Source organism: Leopardus geoffroyi, chromosome C1 (assembly GCF_018350155.1).
Source record: "Leopardus geoffroyi isolate Oge1 chromosome C1, O.geoffroyi_Oge1_pat1.0, whole genome shotgun sequence".
In the NCBI taxonomy this organism is placed as follows: Eukaryota; Metazoa; Chordata; class Mammalia; order Carnivora; family Felidae; genus Leopardus; species Leopardus geoffroyi.
Window position 1 is genome coordinate 170,826,083 of NC_059328.1, and position 27,517 is coordinate 170,853,599.

The following is a 27,517-nucleotide window of genomic DNA, read 5'->3' on the forward strand; positions in this document are numbered from 1 at the left end:
GAAAAAAATGATCATAGGAAATATTTTCTAGGATACATCCTTGATTTACTAAAAATAGAGACAGAAGCAAAGAACCCAGGCTTATGACAGCTGCTTTCTACTCGACAGAACAAAGGATGCTGCTGTCTACAGTAAAGGCACTTACGGTCCACACTTGAAATAACAAAAATAATCCTTAAAAAATTAAAATAATACAGTATGGCATACCCTAACTTAAAACATAATTATGGATCAATTGGAATCAGCTGATGAAAATATTTTCACTTATAATAAATAGCCATATACATATGTGAATATACACACATACACTTCCCAAACTCTAGCCTGCTATGATGTTGATTTTAAAACGGATAAATCAGCATTTTAGAGCTTGTATATATTTTCACTATTATTATTTACTTTCCATTTTATAATGTACGCTTACGATGTCTATTTGATGAACTATTTGAGTAGTCTTCAAGCTTTTACTTTATGATGTCTATTTGATGAATTCGCGCTTTTACTTTACTTTCAAAATCTTACTTTTCACAAAATGTTGACAGATGCCTTTAAATATGCCTCCAAATTCCATGGGCCCATTTTTTGTGGCCCCTCCTGGATTAAGGTGGATGTCACTTCTGCACACACTGTACCACCAGGGAAGGGCAAGGGCTTCAGGGGCAAAAGAATCTGTAGGTATTTTATCCCAGAGATTGTTTTAATAACACTTCAAACTGCGATGTCATTTGGGGCTTTAAAAAATGTGTGAATAATTTTAAGAGGTAAAATAGATGTCAAAACTGTAAGCTCTTAGTAACAAGGGAATAACTTCACACAACTTTAAAATCTGGTAACTTAGGTTCGTGTTACCACGGCACATCTACTTGCCTGCAAATGCAACCTTTATTTTATGTTACTTTTTTTAAACTCAGCTTGCACACCCGCAGTCCCTTCCCTCCACGGGTGTCAAATGGAGTCGTTGTGTTGGTACAGTGTCTTTTGTACCATCAGGTATGGGAATTTAGTAACCTTTTCACCGCCACAATTAGAAATAACAAAGAGGTATGTATTCACTCGGTTTATAAATTCTTAGCATTAATAGTTGGCCCAGGACTGCTAAAGTTATTAGACTGGTTCATATCTGGTTCATTGTGTTACCGCCTTAGTAAAATAAGCATGCAGCTAGGATTCTCATGCTCAAGGCTAGACACCAGTTTATAGGGCAAAAGGCAACAGGGCAATTTAACTTTTAGTTAAGTGGTTTTCCATTAATTGGGCCACACATTCTTACAAGCACCACTGCACACAGTTTGGTTCTGAGAAGATTTGTAAGATTTTTGTGTTTCTTTCGTGCGTTCCAACAAACAGCTTATACTTAATTTAGCAGATGACAGTTATACAAGACTTTTCTTAATTGCTTTTTATGCATAGTTGGAAGAAACAGCAGGCAGCCTTTAAGTGAAGATTTTGTGGAAATGGTAAGCCGAATGTGCCCCCTTTCCTGTGTTTACTGTTGACAATTCCATGAGCATGCCAAAGCAGCTTCGGGCCATAGAAGGCAGGATCAACCAAACTGCACGCACAACTACTTTTATTGGTATACGCAAGAGAAGGGCGAAATTAGTTGTGATGTATTTGCCTTGTGTACTTACAGCAGAACATGAGGGATGGGAAACTCTAGCCAGTTTTCCCGAAGTTGAGTTAAATCTTGTGGAAAGTCACACATTTAAGCTATTTTGTTTTCCATTAGTGGCTGAAGAAAAGTTACCCATTTTCTTAACTCTGCAAGCTTTCACAAAACAATACTTGGTTGGCAACAGTAAAATAAAGACTTTCTTCCACCTCATATTCATTCAAGGTTTTCTTATTTAAAGGTCATCTTTTTTTTTTTTTTTTTTTAACCAAAGGCAGGCAAACAAAGCTAAGTATCAAACAAGGGTATTTTGTGGGTGACATAGTCAACAACGGTATTTGGGCAGCCACAGCATACTCAATTGCTTAGCTGCTCATCGTAGTTCAAATGCAACTGGTGAGAGACAACCCCAAACGTGTGAATAACGACACACAGGTAAACTGATGGGACCGGGAGGGCAGAGTGCAAGAAGGTCTTGGGGTGGACTCTGGCTCTGTAAGAGGCAGTTCTGAGGCAATTCCCAGGCACAGGCTCCCTGTCCTGCTAGCACAGTCTTTCCCTGGAGCCCTTTGGCACCAGTGCCTGTGACAGCTCAGAGCTCACCGTGGCATCTCCAGGAATTGGGCCATGAGATGAGCCACGGCAGGAGGGATGGGTCTGTACGGCAGCCGCTTGGCATGTCCCAGCCAGAAGGAGGAAGGGATGGGTCACTTTGCAGAGTTCAGGCTTGGCACTGTGGACCTCCCGCGTGATAACACTTCTTAACGACTTAGATTTGACTGTGGACATCGCTGTTGGCCGAGGACTGCAGAAAGCAGACTTCATAAGTGAACAGCTGTTCTGCCGACTGTTCCACCTGCCCTATTTCATTTACCTACCAAAAATTTTACAAGGAGAAGAATTTGCCATACATTTTCTTCCGGCGCTATCAGCAAGGTCTCTTGAATCATCCCATTATAATCCTAATCTAGTCTTTGCCTCTTTTTCTCTAAAATGTTTTTGTTTTATCATTAATGTAGACCTTTAGGGCTTAACACTCTAATTTAGTCAAGCAACCAAAAAGTATTCTTTACCCTTAAAGTGCTTATGTTGGCTCATCTGTTTTGCTTATCATTTTCTGCTACCTTCTTCATGCCTACCTTTTTTCCCCTGGATTAGATTTTTACTCAAATACTACCAAGCTTCAAAAGAAGTATTTCAGGAATTATATGTATGAGGGTAGTAGAGGTCAGAAATCCCATAAAGATAAGATACAAAAACTTCTAGGTCACCGACCCTTGTTAAAAACAGAAGAATCTGAAGAAAGCGGTCTGAAATAAGATGGAAACTCATTCATACAAAATCTGCTCATGGAAAATTTCTTATAGCGTCGACTGCTGAGTTGACTCTGGCATTCTTCACATTGCGTAGTTACAGATGTCATTTCCTACAAATCTTACCTTGTAGCCTAATAATCTCCTTCCTGAATTCCAAAGTTATTTCAATACCTGTGTATTTTTTAAAAGCTAAATGAATGAATGAAATTGTTTAAGAATAATATAACTTTCACTGCATTTGCAAGTACTGATTATGTGTACTGATCTATATTCCATAAGGAACAGGTAAAAAATTTTGGAAGGCCAGCATAACAAATTACTTTCCCCTTACAGTACAGTATCTGCTTCTCACACCTTGTTGAAATTGTCTCTAATGTGGCTGACACCATGCACAAATATGGTCTTGTCAGGATCCTAAACCCTCAGATTGTGTCTAATTATAGTTGACACTTAGAACTTTTCAGCCAGATTAGCCAGCACTTCTGTTCCTTGCTTATTTGCAAAAATGTGAATTTAACTCTGGGAAAACATCTCCCAGCTGAAACCTAAAGTCAAGGTCTTAATCCACAGGCAAACACCATGTTTGGCCATATTTCATGTATGTTTTAAAAGCCTGGTCTGTTCATTGATTGGAATGATTCAGTGGTAGTCATATAATTGTTTCTCACAGGCCACTAAGAAATGTAAACTAACTCTGGTAACAAAGTTAAAGTCTGATTTATTAAGACGGCATACATATTTCACATACCTAACTCATTCCTGCACACTCAAATGGGATTAAATAATGCAGAATCACCTTTAACTCTGTAATCCTGCTTTGATATCACCTTCAAAGAGATGTCAACATTGACATATTTACACATATGAAACCATATCCATTATAATACTAATAAATGCCTTTCTAGATACTCCTAATACAACTTTTGTGATTATTGCAACCTTCTGGCAGTACTTTGGCCCAGACTCCAACATCTTTCAACAAGAATCCTGTATTTCCACATATAGTAACTTCTCAACTGAGCATTTCTACCTAGTCTTGTTTAGATGCTTTGTCCTGTCTCATTTAAGTAAGTTATGGGATGAAGAACCACTAAAAGGAACAGAAATAGGAATCTTATATAGTTTGGAAATATGTTATTTATCAAATATGTGTTGGTGACTCCTAAATTTGTTATTTTAATTTATTATTTACTTGTTATTTGTTTGGTGTACTCCTGTATTTGTTATTTAAATTTGGTATATAGCTTTCTCCTAAATTCTGGACTATGTAGCTTACCACCTATTCAACATCTTCTGTTGAGTAATAAGTATTTCAAACTCAATACAGCCAAATCAGAACTTTTATTTCCCCACAACCATCCACCCAATTTTCCCCTTTTCCTAGGCCCTCCTCGTCCTAGTAAACCTATCAATGTGGCTCAAGTCAGAAAATTACTTGTTACCTTTGACTCTTGTCTCTTTCCAGCTCCATACATCCAACCATCAGCTAGTCCTATGGTTCCAAAATCTAATATGCATCTTAAGTCTGTCCACTTCCCTCCATAACCACCCTAATCCAAACCACCATCATCTTCACCTGGAATATTGCAACAGGCTCCTTTCTCTAATCATGCTCCCAACCTCATACCCATCGTTCTTATAGAATCAGTCATCTTTTAAAAACAAATCTGATTGTGTTATTCTCCTGCTTTGAACATGCTAATGGCTTTGCATATCACATTGCATAAACCCAACTACATTATATGGCCACCACGACTCTCCATACATGCCCTGCTAACTTCTTCAACCTATTGCCCACCTCTCTCTCCATTCCCCATCCTACTACCTCCACAGGTCCTCCAACGGGCAAGGTAATTTCCAGCTTGAGAATTTTTGAATGACCCTGCAACCCCACTGGACCGCTAGCCCCAAGTCAAGCAGAGCAGGTTCCTTCTTATCCTGTTAGAATCAATTCAAATATTTCTTCCACAGAGAACATTTCCCTAACCACCAACCACTAATTCATATTTTTTGAGCCCTAAAACTTATGCAGTTTGGAAGAATCTATTTATGGAAAGTAATTTTTTTTTAATCTTAAATTTGCAAACTTTACAAAAACACATGATCAAGGGATGCCTCAGGACCTTGGGAGAGGCCAGGACATGTGAAGGATGCTGAAGCTTAGTCTTGTTAGCTTCACACTGATACTACCTTTATGACTACCCTTGTTCAGCAGAAAGTCACCTACTCCCTGCCACCTCCCTCTCCACCTCCATCTGCACCCCTAATATTATTGCATCTTATTTTTCCTTTTAGCACTTCTCACGATATGTCACTTGCCTTATCTGCTTCCTGTATCCGATGGTACAACAGGACAGAGACCGTGCCAAAATGCCCACCACCAAACAGCATCTGGCACAGTAGCACTCAGTAAAAATTTGCCTTTAAATGAATAAGTGACAAAGTGTCCTTTAAGATTAACAGTGCTAGATCAATGTAAAGTACTAGATAAATTTAAATTTGCGTGTTATTAAAGAAGGCTTGTTTTCCTTCTCTTTCTTCCCTTATAAGAACTGTTTACAGCATCGCAAAATTCCCGGTGCAGAGGAAACAATTGTTATGGCCTTTTTATCTGCAACAAGCCTCAGGAATTTTTTCATGAATATAATCGTATTGTCAAATTGGTTTACACATACAACACCCAGTGGTCATCCCAGCAAGTGCTCTCCTCAGTGCTCATCACCCATTTTTCACTCTCCCCCACACCCCATCCACCCTTAGTTTGTTCACCGTATTCAATAGTCTCTTGTGGTTTGCCTCCCTCCCTCTCTGTATCTATTTTTTCTCCTTCCCTTCCCTCATGGTCTTCTGTTCATTTTCTCAAGACCCACATATGGATGAAAACATATAACATCTGTCCTTCTCTGACTGGCTTATTTCACTCAGCATAATACCTTCCAGTTCCATCCACATTGCTGAAAATGGCATGATTTCATTCTTTCTCATTGCCAAGTAGTATTCCATTGAATATATAAACCACATCTTCATTATCCATTTATCAGTAGATGGACATTTAGACTCTTTCAGTAATTTGGCTATTGTTGAAAGCGCTGCTATAAACATTGGGGTACACGTGCCCTATGCATTGGCACTCCTGTATCCCTTGGGTAAATTCCTAGTATTGCTATTGCTGGGTCATTTTTGATTTTTTGAGGAACCTCCACACTGTTTTTCAGAGAGGCTGCACCAGTCTGCATTCCCACCAACAGTGCAAGAGGGTTCCCGTTTCTCCACATCCTCACCAGCATCTATAGTTTCCTGATTTGTTCATTTTAGCCACTCTGACCAGTGTGAGGTGGTATCTCAGTGTGGCTTTGATTTGTATTTCCCCGATGATGAGTGACGTTGAGCATCATCTGTCTGTTGGCCATCTGGATGTCTTCTTTGGAAAAGTGTCTATTCATGTCTTCTTCCCATTTCTTAACTAGATTGTTTTTCAAATGTGGAGTCTGGCAAGTTATTTATAGACTTTGGATACTAGCACTTTATCTGATATGCCATTTGCAAATATCTTTTCCCATTCCATCGGTTGCCTTTTAGTTTTGTTGATTGTTTCCTTTGCAGTGCAGAAGCTTTTTATCTTGATGAGGTCCCAATAGTTCATTTTTGCTTTTAATTCCCTTGCCTTTGGGGATGTGTCAAGTAAGAAATTACTGTGGCTGCGGTCAAAGAGACGGTTGCCTGCTTTCTCCTCTAGGGTTTTAATGGTTTCCTATCTTACATTTAGGTCTTTTATCCATTTTGAGTTTATTTTTGTGTAGGGTATAAGAAGGTGGTCTAATTTCATCTTTCTGCATGTTGCTGTCCAGTTCTCCCAGCACCATTTGTTAAAGAGACTTTTTTCCATTGGATGATCTTTCTTACCTTGTCAAAGGTTAGTTGGCCATACATATGTGGGTCCAATTCTGGATTCTCTATTCTATTCCATTGGTCTTTGTGTCTGTTTTTGTGCCAATACCATACTGTCGTGATGATTACAACTTTGTAGAAATCCTCAGGAATTTTTAAGACCACAACCTAATTTCCAGAGACAAAAAAAAAAAAAAAAAAGGCAGTTTTCCAGGAGGGTTGGTTACCTGGGTCAAAATCACCATCCTCTGTGTTTTGGAAGAAGATCTCTCCTTCAACATGGCTTCTGACTGACACTAAACAGGGGCCAGGGTATTAGCATTCTCCATGGAGCTCCGGACTTTTTCTAGGCTCAAGCCTATCTTTGCATACAGTTGCGTGCCATTGTCTCATTTATTCATGAGGTTTTTTTAGTCAGCCTGGCCTCATCACACAAGATATTTTCCCACTGTCCAGGCTGTGGCTCTGAGAAAAGGATCAAGTCAAGGGCCTGTGGTTTTTCTCCAAGGAGGGCTAACACCTGAACCCAGGCATATTTGAAGCTATCACATTCCTTCCTGAGTGTAAAGGAGAAGAGTAGGACTTCTAACGATACCAAGACTTATTAAGATAATATCCAATCTAAGTCTAAAATACTTATAGATCTGCCTATTTAAGTGTGAGGTGTTGAACAAGTACTTTTAAAAAAGTATAACCTTTATAATTGTAGCTAAATATTTCATGTAATTTGACATTTTATTGTGCTAAAACCTGAAGTGGAAATTGCCAATAGCAGAAATTATTATTAAATTCCAGAATTGTCTTACAAACAGATGATTTAATGTCTTCCAGAATACTCTTTTTTAATGGGATAGATAGATGATAGATAAACCACTATCTTACATAGAATATATTAGGTTTTACCTGGACAAGATAAGAATTAGTGAGGTTGAGGGGGCTCCAGGGTGGCTCAGTCAGTTAAGCGGCCGACTTCAGCTCAGGTCATGATCTCGCAGTCCGTGAGTTCGAGCCCCACATCGGGCTCTGTGCTGACAGCTCAGAGCCTAGAGCCTGTTTCAGATTCTGTGTCTCCCTCTCTCTGACCCTCCCCTGTTCATGCTCTGTCTCTCCCTGTCTCAAAAATAAATAAATGTTAAAAAAAAAAACTAAAAAAAAAAAAAGAATTAGTGAGGTTGCTCTTAGGTCTAGAATGCCTGAAAATCTTGTCTGCCCTCCACTGAAAGTCCCTAAAAGTCCTCAAAAAAGAATAAACTGCACAAACCCAGGAATGAACTCAAGGTTCTTTTATATTTATACGATACATTCCATTTGTTGAATGGCTCAGTATCTATGCCATTTATTTATGACAGGTTCAGCAGTCAGCTGGCTATTTCATGGTTAAATTAACCTGAGCTAGGTTAATTATGCTGGCAATTGAACCTCATTCCTATGCCTTGCAGATTGAACCTAGTATAACTATATTCGCCTCTAAGCTACAGTATTTCAAACACAAACTTCTGGCTGGGAGCAGTTTCAGAATCAATTTACATTCAAATAAAAAGGGACTCCAGTGAGAGGCACATTAAGATGTTTAAGTTATGGGGCATGTGGGATTCATCAGGCAGGGAACGCAGTTGTAAATCAAGCTTCTGGTGAATGGGTTAAGCACACAAGAGGGTTTTAGTACATGCACAACTCTTCCTAGTATCCTTTTTTTTTTAATAATATTTTTAAAATAGCAACTGCCAACCATATTTATAGTTTTTCATTATTACAAGCATGCCAGCTTTAAAAATAGTGGCTAATTAGCAGTAGGAACACATTTCAATACACTAAACTAGAATGAATGGGAGGGGAGGTAAGAGAGGAATGAGACCAGCAGTTTGAGGGACTTTTAAAAGAATTACTCTTTGTTCTTATTTCTTTTGTAGATTCTACCATCTTGTATTATACATGGATTTTCCCTGCTGGATCATCCTAAAGAATGTGCCTTTGCAGGCAAACAACAACAACGAAATATTACTGGGTGGTCAAATGGGCCCAATGAATAACTTCTTAAATGGGGCAACTAACGTCTCCCTTTTCTGGCTTCCTTCAATCCCCTATTCTCTAGGCAACTTCTAAGGCCTCTTTCAGTTCTAGATTGATACTAGGAAATGGTAATTTGATATCTTTCCCAAGCCCTTGCATTTTATTCCTGAAGAGAACAATATTCTACCCAATAGATTACTCTCTAATGGTAAAATTTTAAGGCAAAGTCCTATTTAAGCACAAGCCTAAACTCTCAGTAGTTAAGTCTCTTTGCCACCAAAATTACCTATTTCCATAAGTCCAAAAAACTATAATTGAAACTAGTTAGTGAGAATTTGATTAGACCCACAAAGGTAGGCAAACTACAGCCCAAAGGCTAAATCTAGCCTACCTCCTGTTTTTTGCAAATAAAGTTTTATTGGAACACCACCATGCTCGTTCATATATGTATTATCGGTGCCTGCTTTTAAGCCTCAAGGGCAGAGCTTGCAACAGAGGCTGTATGGCCCACAAAGCCTTAAATATTTACTATGCAACCCTTTACAGAAAGGTGTGCCAACTCCTGGATTAGGTTGTTCCCTTTTGCGGCTAGCTCACAGGTTATCTTCTATTTTTCCAGTATGTGCTAGTCCAAGCCTTTATGAGTTATCCTTATTTCCCAAGTTTCAGTAAAAGCTGCCTCTGTTTAGAGAGCCCTCAGTGTGCAGCCTGGAATGCAGAGCCTGCACTTTTCAAATATAAACACTTTGTCTCGATATAATTTTAGTACTTCTGGAACTCCCTAGGAAATGAAAAACACCAAGAAGCTCCTCTGACAAAATCCTGCTCATATTGAGAACACATATCTTTGCAAGAGGTCCCTTCTTGCTCACCTAAACAATGAACAATAACCTTTCTGGGGGACCAGAATTTTACCAATACCATTAAGAAAACTGTTGGTTTACTTGTTTTGCTCCTTTACGTGAAATTACCTCTTAGTTACCATGAATAACAGTAAAGTATAAAAACCCAGTTGCAAAGTTGGAAGAATAAGTGAATCAGTTTGGAAGTTGACATCTGCATAGAAATAACCAGCATAAAGATGTTATGCTTTTTATAAGTTTACCATCCTTCATATTAAAAAGTGGTTGGAGAAGCACTTGGGTTTTTTGATTTCCAAAACAAATCATACTTGGAAGAAAACAAATTTTTAAAAATTTTTTTCTAATGTTTATTTTTGAGAGAGAGAGAGAGAGATCACATGAGTGTGGGAGAGGCAGAGAGAAAGGAAGACAGAATCTGAAGCAGGCCCCGCGTTCTGAGCTGTCAGCACAGAGTCTGACTTGGGGCTCGAACCCACAAACAGCAAGATCATGACCTGAGCCAAAGTCATACGCTTAGCTGACTGAGACACCCAGGCACCCAAGAAAAAAACCAAAATTTTACCAGTGATAATAGTATTTGTAGAATTATTATGTAGTTTTTTCAGAATCTTTTTTTTTTTTTTTTTTTTTTTATGGAATGAGTATTCATCTGGTCTCCTGACCATGCTACTGTCTAAGCACATTTGCTAAGGAAGAGGAAGAAAAGAAAAAAGATTTCAGTCTTCAACCTGAGAATGCAGGAAGGAGATTTTTGTTGGGTTTGTCATCTTAAAGATGACAGAGGGAGAACAGAGCAGGATGTAGGATCTCTTGGAAGCGGCCTTTTCTTCTTTTGACTGGGTAAGCACTCACTAGAGCCCTATTTGAGAACTGTGCACCTTACAGAGAAAATTCCAAAGTAAAAGGTCAAATAATTCTGATATTTATTAAGCCCCTACCATGCTCCAGGCAGTGCTCAACAGGCTCTGCCCAGCTCAACTCACCTGATCTTAAAACTTGGAGAGCAGGCTAAACAGTCAGAAAGTTTCAAAGAAAGAATCTGAACCCAGGTGCCCTAACTCCAAAGATCCTTTCAAGGTGTGATAAGGGGACCATTTTGATGATTGAATGTTTCTAAGGAGGGAGTGTAGAAGCTGTGGTTTCGGGCTGTTGGTATTGGGTACACAGGAGAAGCTAAAGACAAGACTGCCTGAACTAGTGATTTGAAAGAAATTCAGATGAGCTTCATGGATACTGACCAGAGGCTTTAAAGAATGTCACTCTCTTCCATTTGCTCCATGCTTGATTTTCTAGCAATTCTGAATACTTCCTACAGGACTGTATTTGATTTAATGAGCAGAACAATATGAAAAGAAGCAGAATAGGTGAGAAGGAACAAGAGGCAAAGAGATAAATGTGCACAGACAGGACAACGCAGCCTTTGTGGGTATATTTCTGAGCTTCGTGGTTCTTTTTTTTTTTTTTTTTTTTAAACGTTTTATTTATTTTTGAGACAGGGAGAGACAGAGCATGAACAGGGGAGGGTCAGAGAGAGGGAGACACAGAATCCGAAACAGGCTCCAGGCTCTGAGCTGTCAGCACAGAGCCCAATGCGGGGCTCGAACTCACGGACCGCGAGATCATGACCCGAGCTGAAGTCGGCGGCTTAACCGACTGAGCCACCCAGGCACCCCTCGTGGTTCTTTTCAAAGCTTTGATACCTCACTTGGAGTTATAAGTCCCAGGGAAAGAGTTTTTCGGTAGGCATTTTGTTTATATTCATCTATTCTTTTGTCCAGTTAAGTCATAACTATTTACCTCAAATTCTGTTCTTAATAGTAGTGCAGGGATCCTATCTCTGAGAAGCCCTGATTCCCCCAGAGTCACCAAAATAATGTAGAGATAAAATTAGAGGGAACGAGATCAACTTGATTAGCGTTATTTGCCATCCAGTATAGACAAGAAATACTTGGTTCTCTGTTTCACAGACTGTTTACCATCCCAAGCTATCCTAAGCTTCAAGTATCACCTTGACCTACCCTTGCTGTTGCCTCAAGTTTTCTTAAGACCCAACCCTGCAATCCCACTCAATCCCATTTCATGATGTTAAGTGTGTGTGGAGGGAGTGCTGGCTGTTTGGAAGGGCAGCCCCAGCACTACCATGCTACTAAGACATGCTGTTCCCCATCACAGCCTGGAGATTAGTGGGCAGTTCTGTTCTGCATTTCCTTTCACTTCTGATTTAGCCTCCTCAGCCCACACATCCTTCCCTTTCTGGATGGGCACACTTCCTTGAGCATGCCCTTCCCTTCTTCGTAGTTCCTTGACTTCTCAACACCCGCCATTCAAAGTAGAAACAACAAATAATGGTTACACTTTACCCAAAGAAACCCCAGCTTTAGGTGTCTTTCAACGTGTTGAATCCCCGTCATAATAAAAATATTTAATGAAAGAAAAGCAAGAGGAATTAGGTCATGTAGAATCATTTTCTTTCTCAGCTGTGGAGGATGCTGGTGGCAGGAGGGATTAAGGGAAGATCTAAGAATGAGAAAAGAGAGTTCTCAGTGGAAAGCAGCCAACCTGGTTTTATTTGTAGTCACCATCAACCTTCAATTTCAACTTTCTTCCTGACCTTAAGTACTTTCAACGCCATACTTCTCTCCAAAGTCAAGGGAAAACGGACACTTAGAGGGAAAATACCTTTTTTTTCCCCTCCTGAGAATCATGTAACTTTAGTAATGCCAAAACAAAAGAAACTATTAATGCCAAAAGAATCACTTTATTCACTTACCTGCTCATCCTCTACAAGAATCATTCCATGAAATTTTAATTTTATAGGCAAGGAAAACTGAAGAGCAAAAATGGCAGTACTTGGGATCAGATTGGAATTATATTACATATGCTTTCTGGCATTCAGTCGGTAGACCTCAGTTTAAGAAAAAATTTTAGTAGTCCACTCCGTGCCTGACACTATGCTTTTTCATAATGTCAGGATACGTTGATCTTTCTCAGTATTTGCAATGGTTGAAAACATATAACTTAGGAAATAAAAATAAGAGAGTCTGAGGCCCAGCTCCGCTCCTTCCATAACTTGATTTTTTCATCCATAATATAGAAATACCTACTTCACAGACTTCCAAGGGTTATATGAGGTTATACACATGCACGTATTTTGTATAGAGCTCTAGCCACTGTTAGATATCATTACCCAGAGAGATAACTATCAAAAGGTACAACTATACCATTTTTTATTAATACAGCTGGGAACCATATTCAAAAATTCTATCAGATTTCTAACAGTATTAGAACAGTATTAGAACAGTATTAGAAATCTCTGCTTTATCTCATTTTTACCATCCTCTTGAATGCTCATACTAAGTAATAAAATTCACAGGCTAAATAAATACCAATCTTGAAATACTTATTTGTCATTTTACTTGCTGAAAAAATAATAGCAAGTAATTTCTTGCAGAAGGCAAGAAGTAGTGCTATTTACTCACAGTGATTGTAATTTTTGTATTTGCCTTCTTAATACATAACAGATGTGGAGACCCATGGATCTGTCCCACCCCACCCCCGATGCTCAGTGTAACATATGGCCCCGAGTCAGATTACACTCTGTATGTGACACAGTAAAATACTCACATATCTGCAAAGAGACTCCAAGTTTGCTGTTATTTTAATTTTTGCTATGCAGCACGCACCTAACATTTTGTTCCTGTTACTTGGCTGGGGAAATTAAAATCCTGAAGATGGACAAAAGTTTTCAAAGAAATTTTAAGTGAATTTTATAGATCTCAAGGTCACTGACAAGGATGCATATAGATTAAAATTTTAGTGGCTTTCAAAGTGAGTACCTGTCAGAAAAGCCTGTAGAGAGGCACTAATAAGATGCATTTGTATTATGGCAATTGCAGAGTAGAAATGATTTTGCAGTCTGATTAGAAACATGACCACCATAAAAATCATGTTATCTCCCAAAAGAGGCTTGCACCTAATTAATGAAGACATTGCAACTATCAAACTGAATGCCAAAAGTACTTTATTCATGGACCTCATACCATTAGAAACTTTAACTGACAGAGCCTCACACAGATAAACAAAATCAACCATTGCCAGTGCAGATCACTAAAGGGAAGGTGGTAAAGAACACAGCTGAATCCCAAAATCTAGTCCTCTTTTGTTTATAGTTGTATATGTACTGTGCATAAATTGTGTCATTCTACGCAGGAGCTAACTTATGGCCACCACTGCCCCCCGCCCCGAAAAAAATACTTCAGGGGCTTGGATACATCTGTGGCTTCGGTTGTACATCAAAATATTTCAACACTTAAAATTCCTCTTACTGTGCTTTGGAATAAGCGATGACATTGTGTGGATTTGAGAAATCAATTCTTTTAAATCTCCCGCAGTCCATTCTTGCCCTTCTTCCCACAGTGAACATGAAAGATGCCTGAGAAACACGGGACAAGGCAGAATTCTACTTTCCACTCTTCAATCCTTGAAGCTCAGTTGGGGCATCAACATCAGGACGAGAGATCCCAAGGTGTAGTTCTTCCCTTGCGGCACTTCACTCCTGCCCTGTGACACCCAAACTTACCTCTTTAAGGCTGTAACAGTAGCATCTAGAACGATATGCACCTGCCCCAGCCATCTGAGAATAAAGCGGGTGGCCAAATTATCGATAGCAACCATACAGCAGCTCAAAAGAGCATGCGGTCTTCATGGAGGCAAGGTTGGAACTCTTTCTTGTGGGAGTCCAGAAACTGTAGGGGCTTGGACATCAGCCCGAAGGTTGAGATGGTCACTTACTTTCAAAAGAGAGAATTTAGAGGAATTATTATTTACCATTTGTGGAAATGTTTGTTCTAGACTGAATTTCATTCCCACACGATTGTCCGTGTAGAAGGAAGCACAGCACCATTTTGCTTCATAAATGTTTTATTTTCAGTGTACCATATCTTGGAAATCTGTTCTACTAATATCGAACACATAAATTGAAGGAAATGAGACATCCAAGTGATTGGCACAAGCTATGAAGAACTTGCTAGAGGAAGGAAGGAAAAGCATCAGTTATTCCCCAAGGTCCCTGCAGCTTGGGTAGCAAGATTGTGCATTTGGTTCAAAAGTCAGCATAACCTCTCTCCTGGGGCGCCTGGGTGGCTCAGTCAATTAAGCGAAGCATTGGACTTCAGCTCAGGTCGTGACCTCACGGTTCATGAGTTTGAGCCCTGTGTTGGGCTCTCTGCTGTCAGGACAGAGCCTGCTTTGGATGCTCTGCCTTCCTCTCTGTCCCTCCCTTGCCTGCGTGCTCTTTCAAAAATAAATAAAAATATTAAAAGAAAAAAGAATAATCTCTCTCCTGACAACCGTAATTCCTTTTATTAGGCATATTTTACTGAGCATTAAACAGCACAAATCCAAATGATCAAGTACAGGCCTGTAATTCAGTCCAGCTTGGGTGTGAGTGCACAAACACATACACACGCTCACACACACACACACAGGCACACCCTTGCACATTTTACCATGCTGCAAACTACAGCATTTTATAGAGCTATGTATCTTTCAAAAATAATACCCTGGTGCACATGCATACATACTTTCTTTTCCTGGTCAACACATCAAGTCAAGATTTATTTTAAAAGATGCAAAAAAAAAAAATCTTATACCAATGGGTTTATTTAAAGGGAAGCAAACTTAACAGAGGTACACTGATAACAGCAGATGTCTAGTTACAATTCACTTCCCTAATGCTGATTAATATATTCACAAACAAACCAAATGTATTGTCAAAAGAAAAATGCTACTGTTAACACCCCAACAGCTACTGGTTTCAGTTGTGCTTCTCAATCAGGCAAAATGTTCCTTCCCCAGCTCCTAGCACTATTTATTTTGCTTCCTGCCAATCTTGCAAATAATTTATCTTGTGTGTCGTTTCCTCATAAATGGTTCCTGGTGCTTGATTGCTTTGCCTGTGTGGCATTTGATTTCAAACTGCCATTTTACCTTTATAAACATTCAGAACTTTTAAGCGTGAGGAGAATGCCCAAAAGGCATGTGAAAATGAGGCTGTAATTAGATGAGCAGACTAGGTTTCACAGCATATCTAGCTCTCTGTGTATACCAGAAATCTCTCTTTGCATCCAATATTGCATTCCCAATCTGGGTGCAGAACAGCATATTAACATTTACTCCAGCAAAAAGGCCCTGGTATCAACATGTTTAATTTATTATTATTGCAGAGAATAGTTTTCCCAGGATTAGTGAAACAGAATACATATATTTAAGGAGCTGCACTCAGAACACAATAAAGAAAAAAGAAAGAGGGAAGAGAAAAACAGAAAATGAAAGAGAAAATAGAAGTAATATCAGTTACCACATGGTTTTTGTGGTAAAAAATAGAACATGACGTGCAATAGTGCAATTTTCCTTTGCTAGTCCAGCAATGCAAGTCTTAATAGGAAGTCCACTGGTGTTCTTTCTGCATTTCAAGATTTAGTTGCGTGCTTGCCGGGGATTGGAGCTCTTGCCAGACTTCTGACTCTGAGTGGAATCACTATGGCTTGAATCGCTTTTATTGAGTCCAAGATGGCGGAGCTTCATATCCCAGCGCTGTGAAATTCAAAACAGAAAATGCTCACGTGCATGTATCACCAGGGTCATCATTTCTATTATTCTAACAACTGAGTAAGACCTCAAAGTCAGAACTCAAAAATCCTTTTCCAAAAGTATAAAATTCATATCCCAGGATAACAAAATTGATGCCACATGAACATAATTCTCTGATCATAAAAAGCACCAAATTGGCCACCTATAATATATCAGTTATGTTTTCATATCAGACCTTAAACTTAAAATTTCCACATCAAATGGCGACAAAAATATCTATCAAAATCTGCAGGTATTTCCGGAACTAACATACACAAGTCTGGCACTACACAGGGGATCACCAATGGAAGATTTACACAGAGAATTTGAAGGGCTATTCTTCATCTTCTTCTACAATACATCAGAACATAGCCTTTTCAAACATATGTGATTTAAGCAGTGAAAAAAATAGAAATTTGGGGGGGAAATGAGATCTCTTAAAAACATATTTCCAAGTAATATCTACCAAGTGGGACAATCACAACAGATAAGGTCCTGCACTCATTCTGTTTTACAAAGCCGACATTACCAATATTTCTAATGACCACAGTCAAGTTCACTAATATTTCATAGTAACACTACCAATAGTATTTACATGTAATATAATAAAAGGAAGTTATATTATTGGTGTTAAACGTAGTGAATAAGGACCACAGCACTACTTCTCAAATTTCAATGAATACAGAAATCACCTGGAGATATTAATATTGCAGATTCTCATTCAATAGGTCTGGGCTGGGGCCCAAGATCTTCATATGTAGCAAGCTCCCAGGTGATGCCAATGTTGCTGGCCCCAAGACCACACTTTGAGCAGCAAGGAGCTAATGTCAGATGGCCCAAGCCCAAATTCTAACTCTATCAGTTACCGTGCAAAGTTTCTTGAACTTATTAAACCTCATTTTAATCATTAGCACATTGGAATTAATAATAGAATATACTTATAAGACTGTTCTGAAGATTAACAAATGAAAAATATCTGAAGGGCTTAGCATATAATTATCATTTTTTTTAATTTTTTTTTTCAACGTTTATTCATTTTTGGGACAGAGAGAGACAGAGCATGAACGGGCGGAAGGGCAGAGAGAGGGAGACACAGAATCGGAAACAGGCTCCAGGCTCTGAGCCACCAGCCCAGAGCCTGACGCGGGGCTCGAACTCACGGACCGCGAGATCGTGACCTGGCTGAAGTCGGACGCTTAACCGACTGCGCCACCCAGGCACCCCTAATTATCATTTTTCAATTACTGAAAGTAATTCTTCATTTTAGCATACTTTACAATCTTATTGTTTTTCATATTAAAAAACAGTCTGATTCTCAGCTGCCCAAGGCAGACCAAATATTTTGATTTGAACAACCTGCTCTAACAGAGACTTAGGTAGACAACCATCTGTATGGCAAAACCAAAAGAAGGTCTTTATCTCATTCTTATTCTATTCACTGAGCAAAAAGAAGAAAAAAAAATCAGCTGAAAAGGGAAAATCCATAAAACTCTTTTTTACATCCTCAAATTGACAGGAAAACTAAACTAAGGATCTCAATAATTCTAGCCAAAAGAGATTTTCCTACCCAAGATATTTAGCCATGAGTATCTGCAATATCAATTAAAAATTGTTGGGATGCCTGGGTGGGTCAGTCAGTTAAATGTCTGACTTCAGCTCAGGTCATGATCTCATGGTTCATGAGTTTGAGCCCCACATCAGGCCCACTGCTGTCTGCACAGAGCCTGCTTCAGATCTTCCATCCCAGACTCCCCCTGCTTGCGCTCACTCTCTCAAAATAAATAAATTAATTTAAAAAAAAATGTTCACATTATTGATTTAATTCTTCCCTTTAGCATGTTTACATCCAGACTGAGATATAAAGAATTTCACAACAATTCTATGAGTCCCCTGTAGAAAGCAATGGAAAATGTTTGCCTAAGAAATAGGATAAACAAGCCATGTGTCCTGGGTCTTTACATGATGGTAATTGTTTTGGTACCAAAAGAGAAGCGGCAAGCAAGCCTCGTTACACGCTTTGCAGCAGGGATGTTGAAAGCTCTTCCAACTGGTACAGGAATTTAGGACAAATTCCTGTTCTGCATTAGCAAGCAGAAAACCAAATTAAAAGAACAGTAAGAGATTCCAACTTACTGAAGAAGAGCCACTTTTTAATAAACACCAAAGTAACTGAAAATAGATACAAATGGAGAATTCCCACAAGTCTGAACTTGAAATACATCTCACTTTTGACAAATATACCAGGGAAAAAAAGAACTTACTGAAGGGTAGTTTCTCCCTGCAAAATAATGCCCTTTACATTTTTGTAGGTCACTTCAACTCAAATGTGTCTGCTGTGTCAAGTGCCAGATGTATAAGATAAACTGCTCAGGGGTGTTTAACTTACCCTGTAAATGTTTCCCAAGCCTTCAAACTCACAGAAGTTAGAGGATGTATTATGTTTGGTACAATTCCCACTCTTTCTTTTCCCTCCCTGCCCACAACACACACACACACACACACACACACACCCTTTTCAATTCTTTGCCAATCTGCGCATACATTCCTTTCTTTGGAACAGATTAGCTTAGTATATAGTAAGAAGAAAAGAAATGAAACCTTCTAACCTTCTATAATAAGGTTATATACCGTGATTTTTAAAATTTTTTTGTTTATTTATTTGGAGGGAGACAGCATGAGCTGGGGATGGGCACAGAGAGAAAGAATCCCAAGCAGGCTCTGTGCTGTAAGCACAAAGCCCAATGTGGGGCTTAACCTCATGAACCATGAGATCATGACCTGAGCCGAAATCCAGAGTCAGACACTCAACTGACTGAGCCACCCAGGTGCCCCTATTGTGATTTTTTAAATGTATCACTTACAGAATCTAAGAATCAGTGGTTTAAAAACAAAGCTACATTACTGCTCTAAGGACCTAATTTGGTGAGATGTCTTATACACAGATGAACATGGCTGCATTTTGTACAGAAGAACTGGTGTCTACGAATTGGGACAACATTGGTAGTTTCCTACCCATCCTTTGTTCTCCCCTCTTGACTCCCAGAACTGCAATTTATGCCCAGCTAAAAAACTGCATTTGCCATCCTCTCTTGCAGCTAGAGATGGATATGAGACTAAGACCTAAGTAAAAATTGCTAGATGGGGCACTTGGAAACTTCTTTTTACCTCTTTTTTTTCCTCCCTGAAATGTAGGTGTGATACTGGAGGTGGGAAGCCATCTTGTGACCTCCTGGTGAACATAAGCATGGAAGTAATGCCCTTAAAAATGGCATAACAGCAAGCTAGAAGGAGCTGGAGCCCTAATGATAATGTGGAGCTACCCAACCAGGACTGGACTGACTATAGCCAGACTTCTCGTTGTGAGAAGTTAGGCAACTGTAGTTAAATCTCTGATACACTTATAGAGAATTCACTCCTTAAATGAAATTGACATTAAAGACAAACTCAGTCGTTAGAATTTGAGATACACACACACACACACACACACACACACACACACACACACAGAGCTCAGGTTTTAATATTTCTCATGCTGTTAAGGGCAGCTATTTTGTTTAAATGACAAATGTCTGGTTTTCTACTTTATGTATCACTTTGAACATAAAATATAGGCTTACCTTAACTTTTTTACCAAGTCGATCCTTCCATTTCTCAGCAATAGAACCTTCCACCAACAGTAATCTGTATTTTTTAAAGAAGCAACCATTTTTGAAAAATTAAAAGATATTACTGAAAAATACAAGGAATCGTTGCCAAGAAAGATTTGCTGTTTATTCTACAATAGGACAGCCAGATTTTAGAATAGAAATTCTTAATAATTTGTGAGTCATAGACTCCTTTAAGAAGAAATGATGCTATGATCCTTCTCCCCAGAAAAATGCACACCCACGAATTGCACACATATACTTTTCTATCCAGTAAATGATATTGAGGGACCCAAATACAACCTATCTGTAATCCCCTAGGAGTTAGATCCCCAGGTAAGAACTCCAGAGTAAGACGTCTAGAGAAATGAAATAAAGAGATGATAGGTATAGCAATTATTCTGAACCTTTAGGGAATGAATTACCTGGAGCGTTCCTCATCTTCATAGCCCATGATGATATACTCCTCATTAACATTAAGTGGAGGACACAGGCAGCCAGAGCTGGTGTAGAGGTTAACGTTTTCCCTTGGAATGTTTACCAGAGAAGCTTTTAGAATCTCCTTCACCTCAACTACTACAGTCACATCATGGCACTTGGTCTTTACTTCTTTAACTTTAGCCCGAATGACTGGATAAAAGAAAATAAAGTCGATATGGTAATATGATACATGATAGATGCCCCATTCAAAAAACACAGGTAGACTTCTTTCTAGTCAATTCATATCCACTTCCTGCTCAACGAATGGAGAAGTCAATCAGATGTTTGCCTTAGACATTAGTGAATGACACACTTCACAACACACCTGCCCCCTTTAATGTTCAGCCCTGATCCCCTTCCAATTTGTATGTACATATATATTTGTGTATACATATATAAACATGTATATGTGTGTGTACCTGTGTGCATGTACTTCATAGTGAAAAATCCATTTAGATAATCAAAGGTTGAGTGAATCTGATGTGATTTTCCTCCAAAATTTTATTTGGAATGTGTGCATGCATGTAGTTTCAATTGCTACCAACAGAAGTTTATATTAATTTCACTATATGTAAAGACCTAGTACTTGAATATGCTTTGTTTACTTGTCAGTATTCTTCTATCAGATTCATAGATTTTCTAAAGAGTTGGGGTCTTCAGTGCTTTCAAGTCCTGTTCTACAGTGTCCCCCAACTGTTTCCACCATCTTTCCACCTCCTTACCTTAGTGACTCTTTAGACATCAGCTCCTTTCTTCATTTCAGAGCAGATTATCTTTTATATTTTCCTGTGAGTATACTACACTTTCTTTTTGAATAAAAACTGCTACCACTTGACTTTGTTTCCTCCATCTGCCTTGAAGTCAGACACTCCAACATTTCTTCCTCTCATGTGGTACGGACAATGGTCTAGTGTGTCAATTGCATTAATCTACCTCTCTCAGTGGAAATGCTGGCACCCAATTTATCTCACAAGAGCCAGCTTCACTCCTCAACATAAAGATGAACTGCCTTAAAAATAACCAATTTTGCTGCAAAGTCAAAGTATTTGTCTCAGAATCTAGAAAGCATAGTTCTGTGTCTAATCTGGGTATTCTGTCCTTTGGAAGAGCCAAATTTTTTAGATTCCTCCTTCTGATAAATGAGTTATCTTTTTTTTTTTTTTTGAAAGAGGAGTTTGAAAAGCCTACAAAGAAGTAAAAACATCAATTAGTAAGAAGCCAACGGCTTATGACCAGGCTCCCCGGCCACTCTAGTTTAATATCTAGGGATGTTATATGGAAGAAGACACAATATATCCAAATTAATCCACTTTTTGAAAGCCTCTTAGGAACAGATCTGCAAACCACTTTCATCTGAGTTCCTTCCCATGTATTTTAGGGTCTTTTGGACTACACAGGAATGGAAAAAAGTAATCCATGAAAACATAAAGCTAGCTAATAAACCATTCCCCTCATCAATGCCCCAAGTCTATATGGAAACATTCAATAACATTCCACCAGTACAATATATGTATGATAGAAATTAAATTGCAAATTCTAAAAATTTCAGGACAAAATCTCATTTTTGCTTCCCAGGTATTTCAGTTTCTGGAGAAAAGTATGAGAACTTACAGCAAACAAACATAACTACCCAGCTGTCCCTGCTTGGTGAAACTTGTGAGTTAAGAAATCCCTTATTAGTGTTCTCTCTAGTCTGTATTTTAACAAAAAGTAAGATTGCCCTTTTTTGAAATGTCATTTGGGGGAATCAGATGATAAATTGACAAGCCCAGCTAGCAGGCATTTTTTTGTGTCCTGGTTTATGTAAATGTGCTTCATAGCATCCATCAACTCTTAGAGATTAGCAAACTGTGCAAATGTTCTCAAACTAATGATTTATTTACCCAGTGTGTCTACTATTTTCATTAGAAATTTTTAGCACATGTACCCACTCCAAAACAAATATCTCTCTACAAGACTTACTTTATTATTCAAGTAATTTTGTTAAAGCTCAAGAGCTTTTACTGAATTAATCTGAATGAAGCACAGGTCATCTGAATTATCATTTACTCCTGCCCCAACTTTGTTTTCTCATTAGACACAGGCAGATACTTATGACAAAAATCAACAGATTTTAGAAATTAAATTGCATTTTCTTTTCAGCATTCTTCCTTCTATTTAATCATTTGAGTGCCTGACTTCCCCCAAAGATGTTCCACATTAAGCTGCAGACACATGAAATCCTTCAACTTTGGGCAACCTGGTTATTGTTTGGCCACGAAAAAGAAATGATCTCTCTCCCATTAAATGTGATCTGTATTCCATTTTACGTTATACTATTCCCTCAGCTACTGTGTCAAAAATCTTCTCTTTCCATGACTTGTAAGCACTAGTTTTTTAACTTTTAATCAAAACAGCAGCATCAACTATTGAAGCACTAAGAAAGTAAGATAAAGTAAAAATCAATAAGTAAAATAAATACCAAGTAAACAAAATTCCCTTGAAATAACATTTTTATTATGATTTTTTTACTATAACTATACTTAAAAGTCCATAAAACATTTTTCAATCTTGAAAACCTAATCTCCTAAAAATCAAGACCTCCATTTCCCTGTGATTTTTCACATTGGGTTTTAGAAGAATGGATCCTCCAATTAGCAGCCAGGCATTTGACTTCTCAGAAAAACAACCTTTCAACCTTGCAAGCCACCGTTGGCTAAGAGAAATTAGATTCCTCTTAAGATGAGTAGTAAGCAAAAAATAAAAATTTATTCCATTGAAGAAAAACTTGTAAAATTAGTACATTTATTTCAAAGAGATTTATTTACCTGAGAATTTTCTATTTTATACTAATACATGATGTTTTCATAGATATCAAAGATTACTCTTACAGAGTCTTACCAATTTCTCTCCTTCCTACTCCCAACAGTACAGAAATAAATTTGCTATATATGTTCTATGTCCTCTAAAATAAGGCCTGTAAATTTGATAATAAAATTCTCATTTTAATAAAGTTTCCTTTAAAAATGTATTTAAAAAACATTTTAATGTTTATTTTTGAGAGAGACAGAGACAGAATGTGAGTGGGTTAGGGGCAGAGAGAGAGGGAGACACAGAATCCAAAGCAGGCTCCAGGCTCCAAGCTGTCAGCACAGAGCCCAACGCGGGGCTAGAACCCATGAGCTGTGAGACCATGACCTGAGCCAAAGTCGACGCTCAACCAACTGAGCCACCCAGGTGCCCCTAAAAATGTATTTAATTGTCATGTTTATTCATTGACTCCACATCAACAATCATCTTCAGAGATATAGTTACATGACCTTTATTAATCTTATAGATGCCCAGGAAAAAAATCACAATAAAATGCCTGTGGATTACAGCAAATGTTTTTTGTCCCTTGTATCAACTGGAAAATTCTGAGTTGTCTAAATATGAGTAATTGATATTTGTGACTCTGAAGCATGCCAGTACCCAAAAGTACATTCCAAATAATTTAAGAAAGGACAACTTACATTCAATAATCACTGATAAAATTAGGATAATAATACATCTCATGGGGCAGTTGAGGAAACTATAAAAGATAGTGTATAGAAGTCACTTTGCACAGTACCTGGTACAAAGACAGGAGGCTTTTTCCTCCATTTAAGTCTGTTGGCTACATTTTGATGGGTGGCTCTTAGATTAATATTTTATCAAAATGTCACATTTCTAGGTCAAGCTAGACAACAAAACATTTCCTTAATTGAATACTAACAACTTCTGTGTTACTTTCCAACTCTGTCAATGTGTTCCATGAGACAGACTGACTGGAGAAACCAAGTTGTCCTCTGTTAACCATCCATCCCTTATGCATCAAAGTGCTCCTCTGTTCACCCCAGTGAAGCTGACTTGGAAGCAAAACTGAAAACCCATGCAGCCCCAAACATTCAAGCTCAAATCCTCCTCAGCCTCTCAGAGAGCAATCTAGTTTGAAATGCAGCTCTGTGTACTTACTTAATTACATGGTTCTAGATGCCAGCAATGCTGCCCAATATGATTCAAAATCAAGCATTGGTTAAGAATTTTGCCCATCAGACATTTTAATTGTTTGGGACAGGGGACTATGTGCTTAAAAGTTGTCTTTGTTTGGTTTTAAGCCTTATTCTTAAACTGCTCTAATTCTCGCTCTCTCTCGCTCTCTCTCTCTCTCTCTCTCTCTCACACACAAACACACACACACACACACACACACACACACACACACACACACACACACACACTACTTTCTTAGCACAGCAGTTATCCTTACCATAGTTGTAATTGTTTCGGAAATAGGTCTTCTGTGTAGCTCTAATAGGCTTACACTTGCAGCGTTCTGAAAAATACAACATTTTAGCTGTCAGCAAAAATTCAACATGAGCTTTCTTTTGTTCATTCACATTTTTGGTAAGGTAGATCCAAATTTGGTGGCGAGGAGGCTCTTCGTAATTCTATGTGTTTGATCTCTTTCTCCTGGAACTACATTCATGTTTATTCTGTTTACCTAGCCTCTTATTTAATGTGAGTATGCTCATAAGCTCCTACTCTTCAACAAACCACCCGAATCCTAAGGAAACCCTGTTCACTACCATGCAAGAAGAGATCATGACCCCTGAGTCCCCCAAAAAAGGCATTTAATGCCTATGGAAGCAGAACCAATGCCTACTGAAAGGCAATTTCCTGCTTATGCTCAGGCAACTGGTTTACCCCTGTGGGGTACCACCTGCATTCATATATGCTTTACACATTACATAGCACTTTTCCAAATACTATTTCCTGCATCTAAAAGCAACTCAATGAGATAAGCATGTATTATTACAACCCAGTGAACTTAGTGAAGTTCTTAAGAGAGGCCATGAGCCCCATGTATAGGCAGAATTACTGCTATTTAACTCAATGATATTTTTATACTTACTGGAAGAAATTTACTAAGTACATAATTTGAAATGAGAAGTTCCATACTTTTCAAATCTGCAATAAACAAAGGGGTGTATATATCTATAAAAATTAGTGTATTTGTTTTCTTTGGGTAAATACCCAGTAATAGAAATGTTGGGTCATCTGGTGTTTCTATTTTTAACTTTTTTCAAGTAAGTGCTACATCCAGTGTGAGGCTTGAACTCACATTGAGATCTCACTCCTGTGATCAGGAGTTGCATGCTATCCTGACTGAGCCAGACAGGCACCCTTTTATTTTTAATTTTTTGAGAAGCCCCCATACTATTTTTCACAGTGGCTGTACCAATTTACATTCCTATGAAGAGTTCATGAGGGAGAGATTCTTAAGATGAGACTATTTCTGAAGAAGTAACTGATATAGTCTTTGATTTACAAACTATCCTCACCCATATACAGAAAGGGATTTGTACTTTTTCTATCATTTAAAAATAGGTATTTTTCAAATGTAATGCATGTAGATAAATTATCTACATATTTGGAATTCTTTAGAAATTTGCTCATACTCTAATAAAAATTCTTGGCAAAACTATACCAAATATCACTGCATTGAATCTAATATGATTCAATGATGTTGTTACCATATAATTTTGCTTGAAGCATAGACAAATGGATTCCATAACATTCCCAGAGATTTTTTAAAAATTTTATTATAAAGTGATTTAGGAAGATTTCAAGTAGGTATTTACATAACTATATATACACAACTACATGCACATAGGTAGACCATTTCCTAATAGCTAATAGCGAAGCAGTTACATTCTTGGTGGGACTATATTTGATTCATCTACAGTGCACTTATATCTGCTAGCCTCAGAGGTGGCAATACCATACCATATATGTGACCCTTGCCATACTTCCAATCCCTTTCGCTATAAACAATTATCTGCCTAGTTGAAGTAACTAGTAGCTCAACAAAATAATAAAGAGACATGGAAATTTATATCTACAAGGCTCAAATGTGGAAGAACTTCCTTTCACCTATTTATGCTAGCTCAAACCAAACATATTCATACCTAAGTGCATTCATGAAAAATATATCTTAGATCAAAAAATTTGGAGAATTATTCTTCTTTTCAAGTTCAGTTACTCACATCTACATATATATCCCCCAAAGCCCCAAGAACTGGGAAATTACAAAGAAACCATAGAGGGATATACTGCTTGCATTATTAATTATGTTTTTTGCACCTGCCACCCTAAGTAAGACAGCAACAGCTTTTTTTTTTTTTTTAACTATCAACAGTTGATTTCTCAGACTTTTTTTTTTAATTTTTTTTTTTTAACATTTATTTATTTTTTGGGACAGAGAGAGACAGAGCATGAACGGGGGAGGGGCAGAGAGAGAGGGAGACACAGAATCGGAAACAGGCTCCAGGCTCTGAGCCATCAGCCCAGAGCCTGACGCGGGGCTCGAACTCACGGACCGCGAGATCGTGACCCGGCTGAAGTCGGACGCTTTTGCAATTCAGAGATGTCTCCCAGTGCACTGCAGTGCCCGAGCCACAAACAGCCTCGTGGTCTCAACAAGAAGCCATCTTATTAACATAGTTCAGGGAGGAAAGTAATCACATCCTTCTTTATTCCAATTTTTATTCATAAAAATAGGCTCACTGAAAACACATAATTATGATAGTATTTTTAAAGAGTCAGATGGTTTTATAAAGTCTAAGGAATTCCAAGTACCTGATACAATTGTGAAATGTGATTCTCAGTGGACCTTCCCTACTTAATGCAATCTGTTCAAGTTAATGCTTAAGTGTTATACAACTCTCTAACCATGACCTTTATTTGAAATTGACTACCGTTGGGTCTCATCCAGAGCCATAAGACTGTAACTAACTTCTCTTGCCAGATTCCAAAACCACTATAACCTTTCATGTCCAATGACTTTGGAATACCACTATCTAGGAATTAGTATCTTTCTGCTTTTTCTAGGAAAAGACGTCTTAGGTCTGTGTGCAGGATTTATTGTCAAAAAGTACATGGGGATGAAAGAAAATATAATTCTATTTGCATTGCAGTTTCCATTGTAATTCTTTCAAGATTGGCTCATTCTAATCAGTTTAGAATTTAAATGATTTTAATTTGTACCAAATGTATTATATGTTTTAGATCTTG

General features: G+C 38.2%; 1 protein-coding gene and 1 long non-coding RNA gene across 2 annotated transcripts in view; both read right to left on the reverse strand.

Moving 5' to 3' along the window:
- Positions 1 to 13,693: 13,693 nt before the first annotated feature.
- On the reverse strand, positions 13,694 to 14,910 carry LOC123599177. Its single transcript, XR_006713025.1, has 2 exons — positions 13,917 to 14,910; positions 13,694 to 13,845 (listed from the first exon to the last, which is right to left on the reverse strand). It is a non-coding gene; the product is annotated as an uncharacterized LOC123599177 (long non-coding RNA).
- A 118-nt stretch (positions 14,911 to 15,028) lies between these two features.
- Positions 15,029 to 27,517, reverse strand: part of FRZB (frizzled related protein) — a 32,025-nt gene continuing 19,536 nt past the window's right edge. The window contains exons 3-6 of the mRNA XM_045480426.1: positions 24,711 to 24,776; positions 20,389 to 20,593; positions 19,937 to 20,000; positions 15,029 to 16,283 (exon numbers count right to left, since the gene is read on the reverse strand). Coding sequence (XP_045336382.1) covers positions 16,167 to 16,283; positions 19,937 to 20,000; positions 20,389 to 20,593; positions 24,711 to 24,776 — 452 coding nt within the window. The 3' untranslated portion in view covers positions 15,029 to 16,166. The remainder of the gene's footprint in view (positions 16,284 to 19,936; positions 20,001 to 20,388; positions 20,594 to 24,710; positions 24,777 to 27,517) is intronic.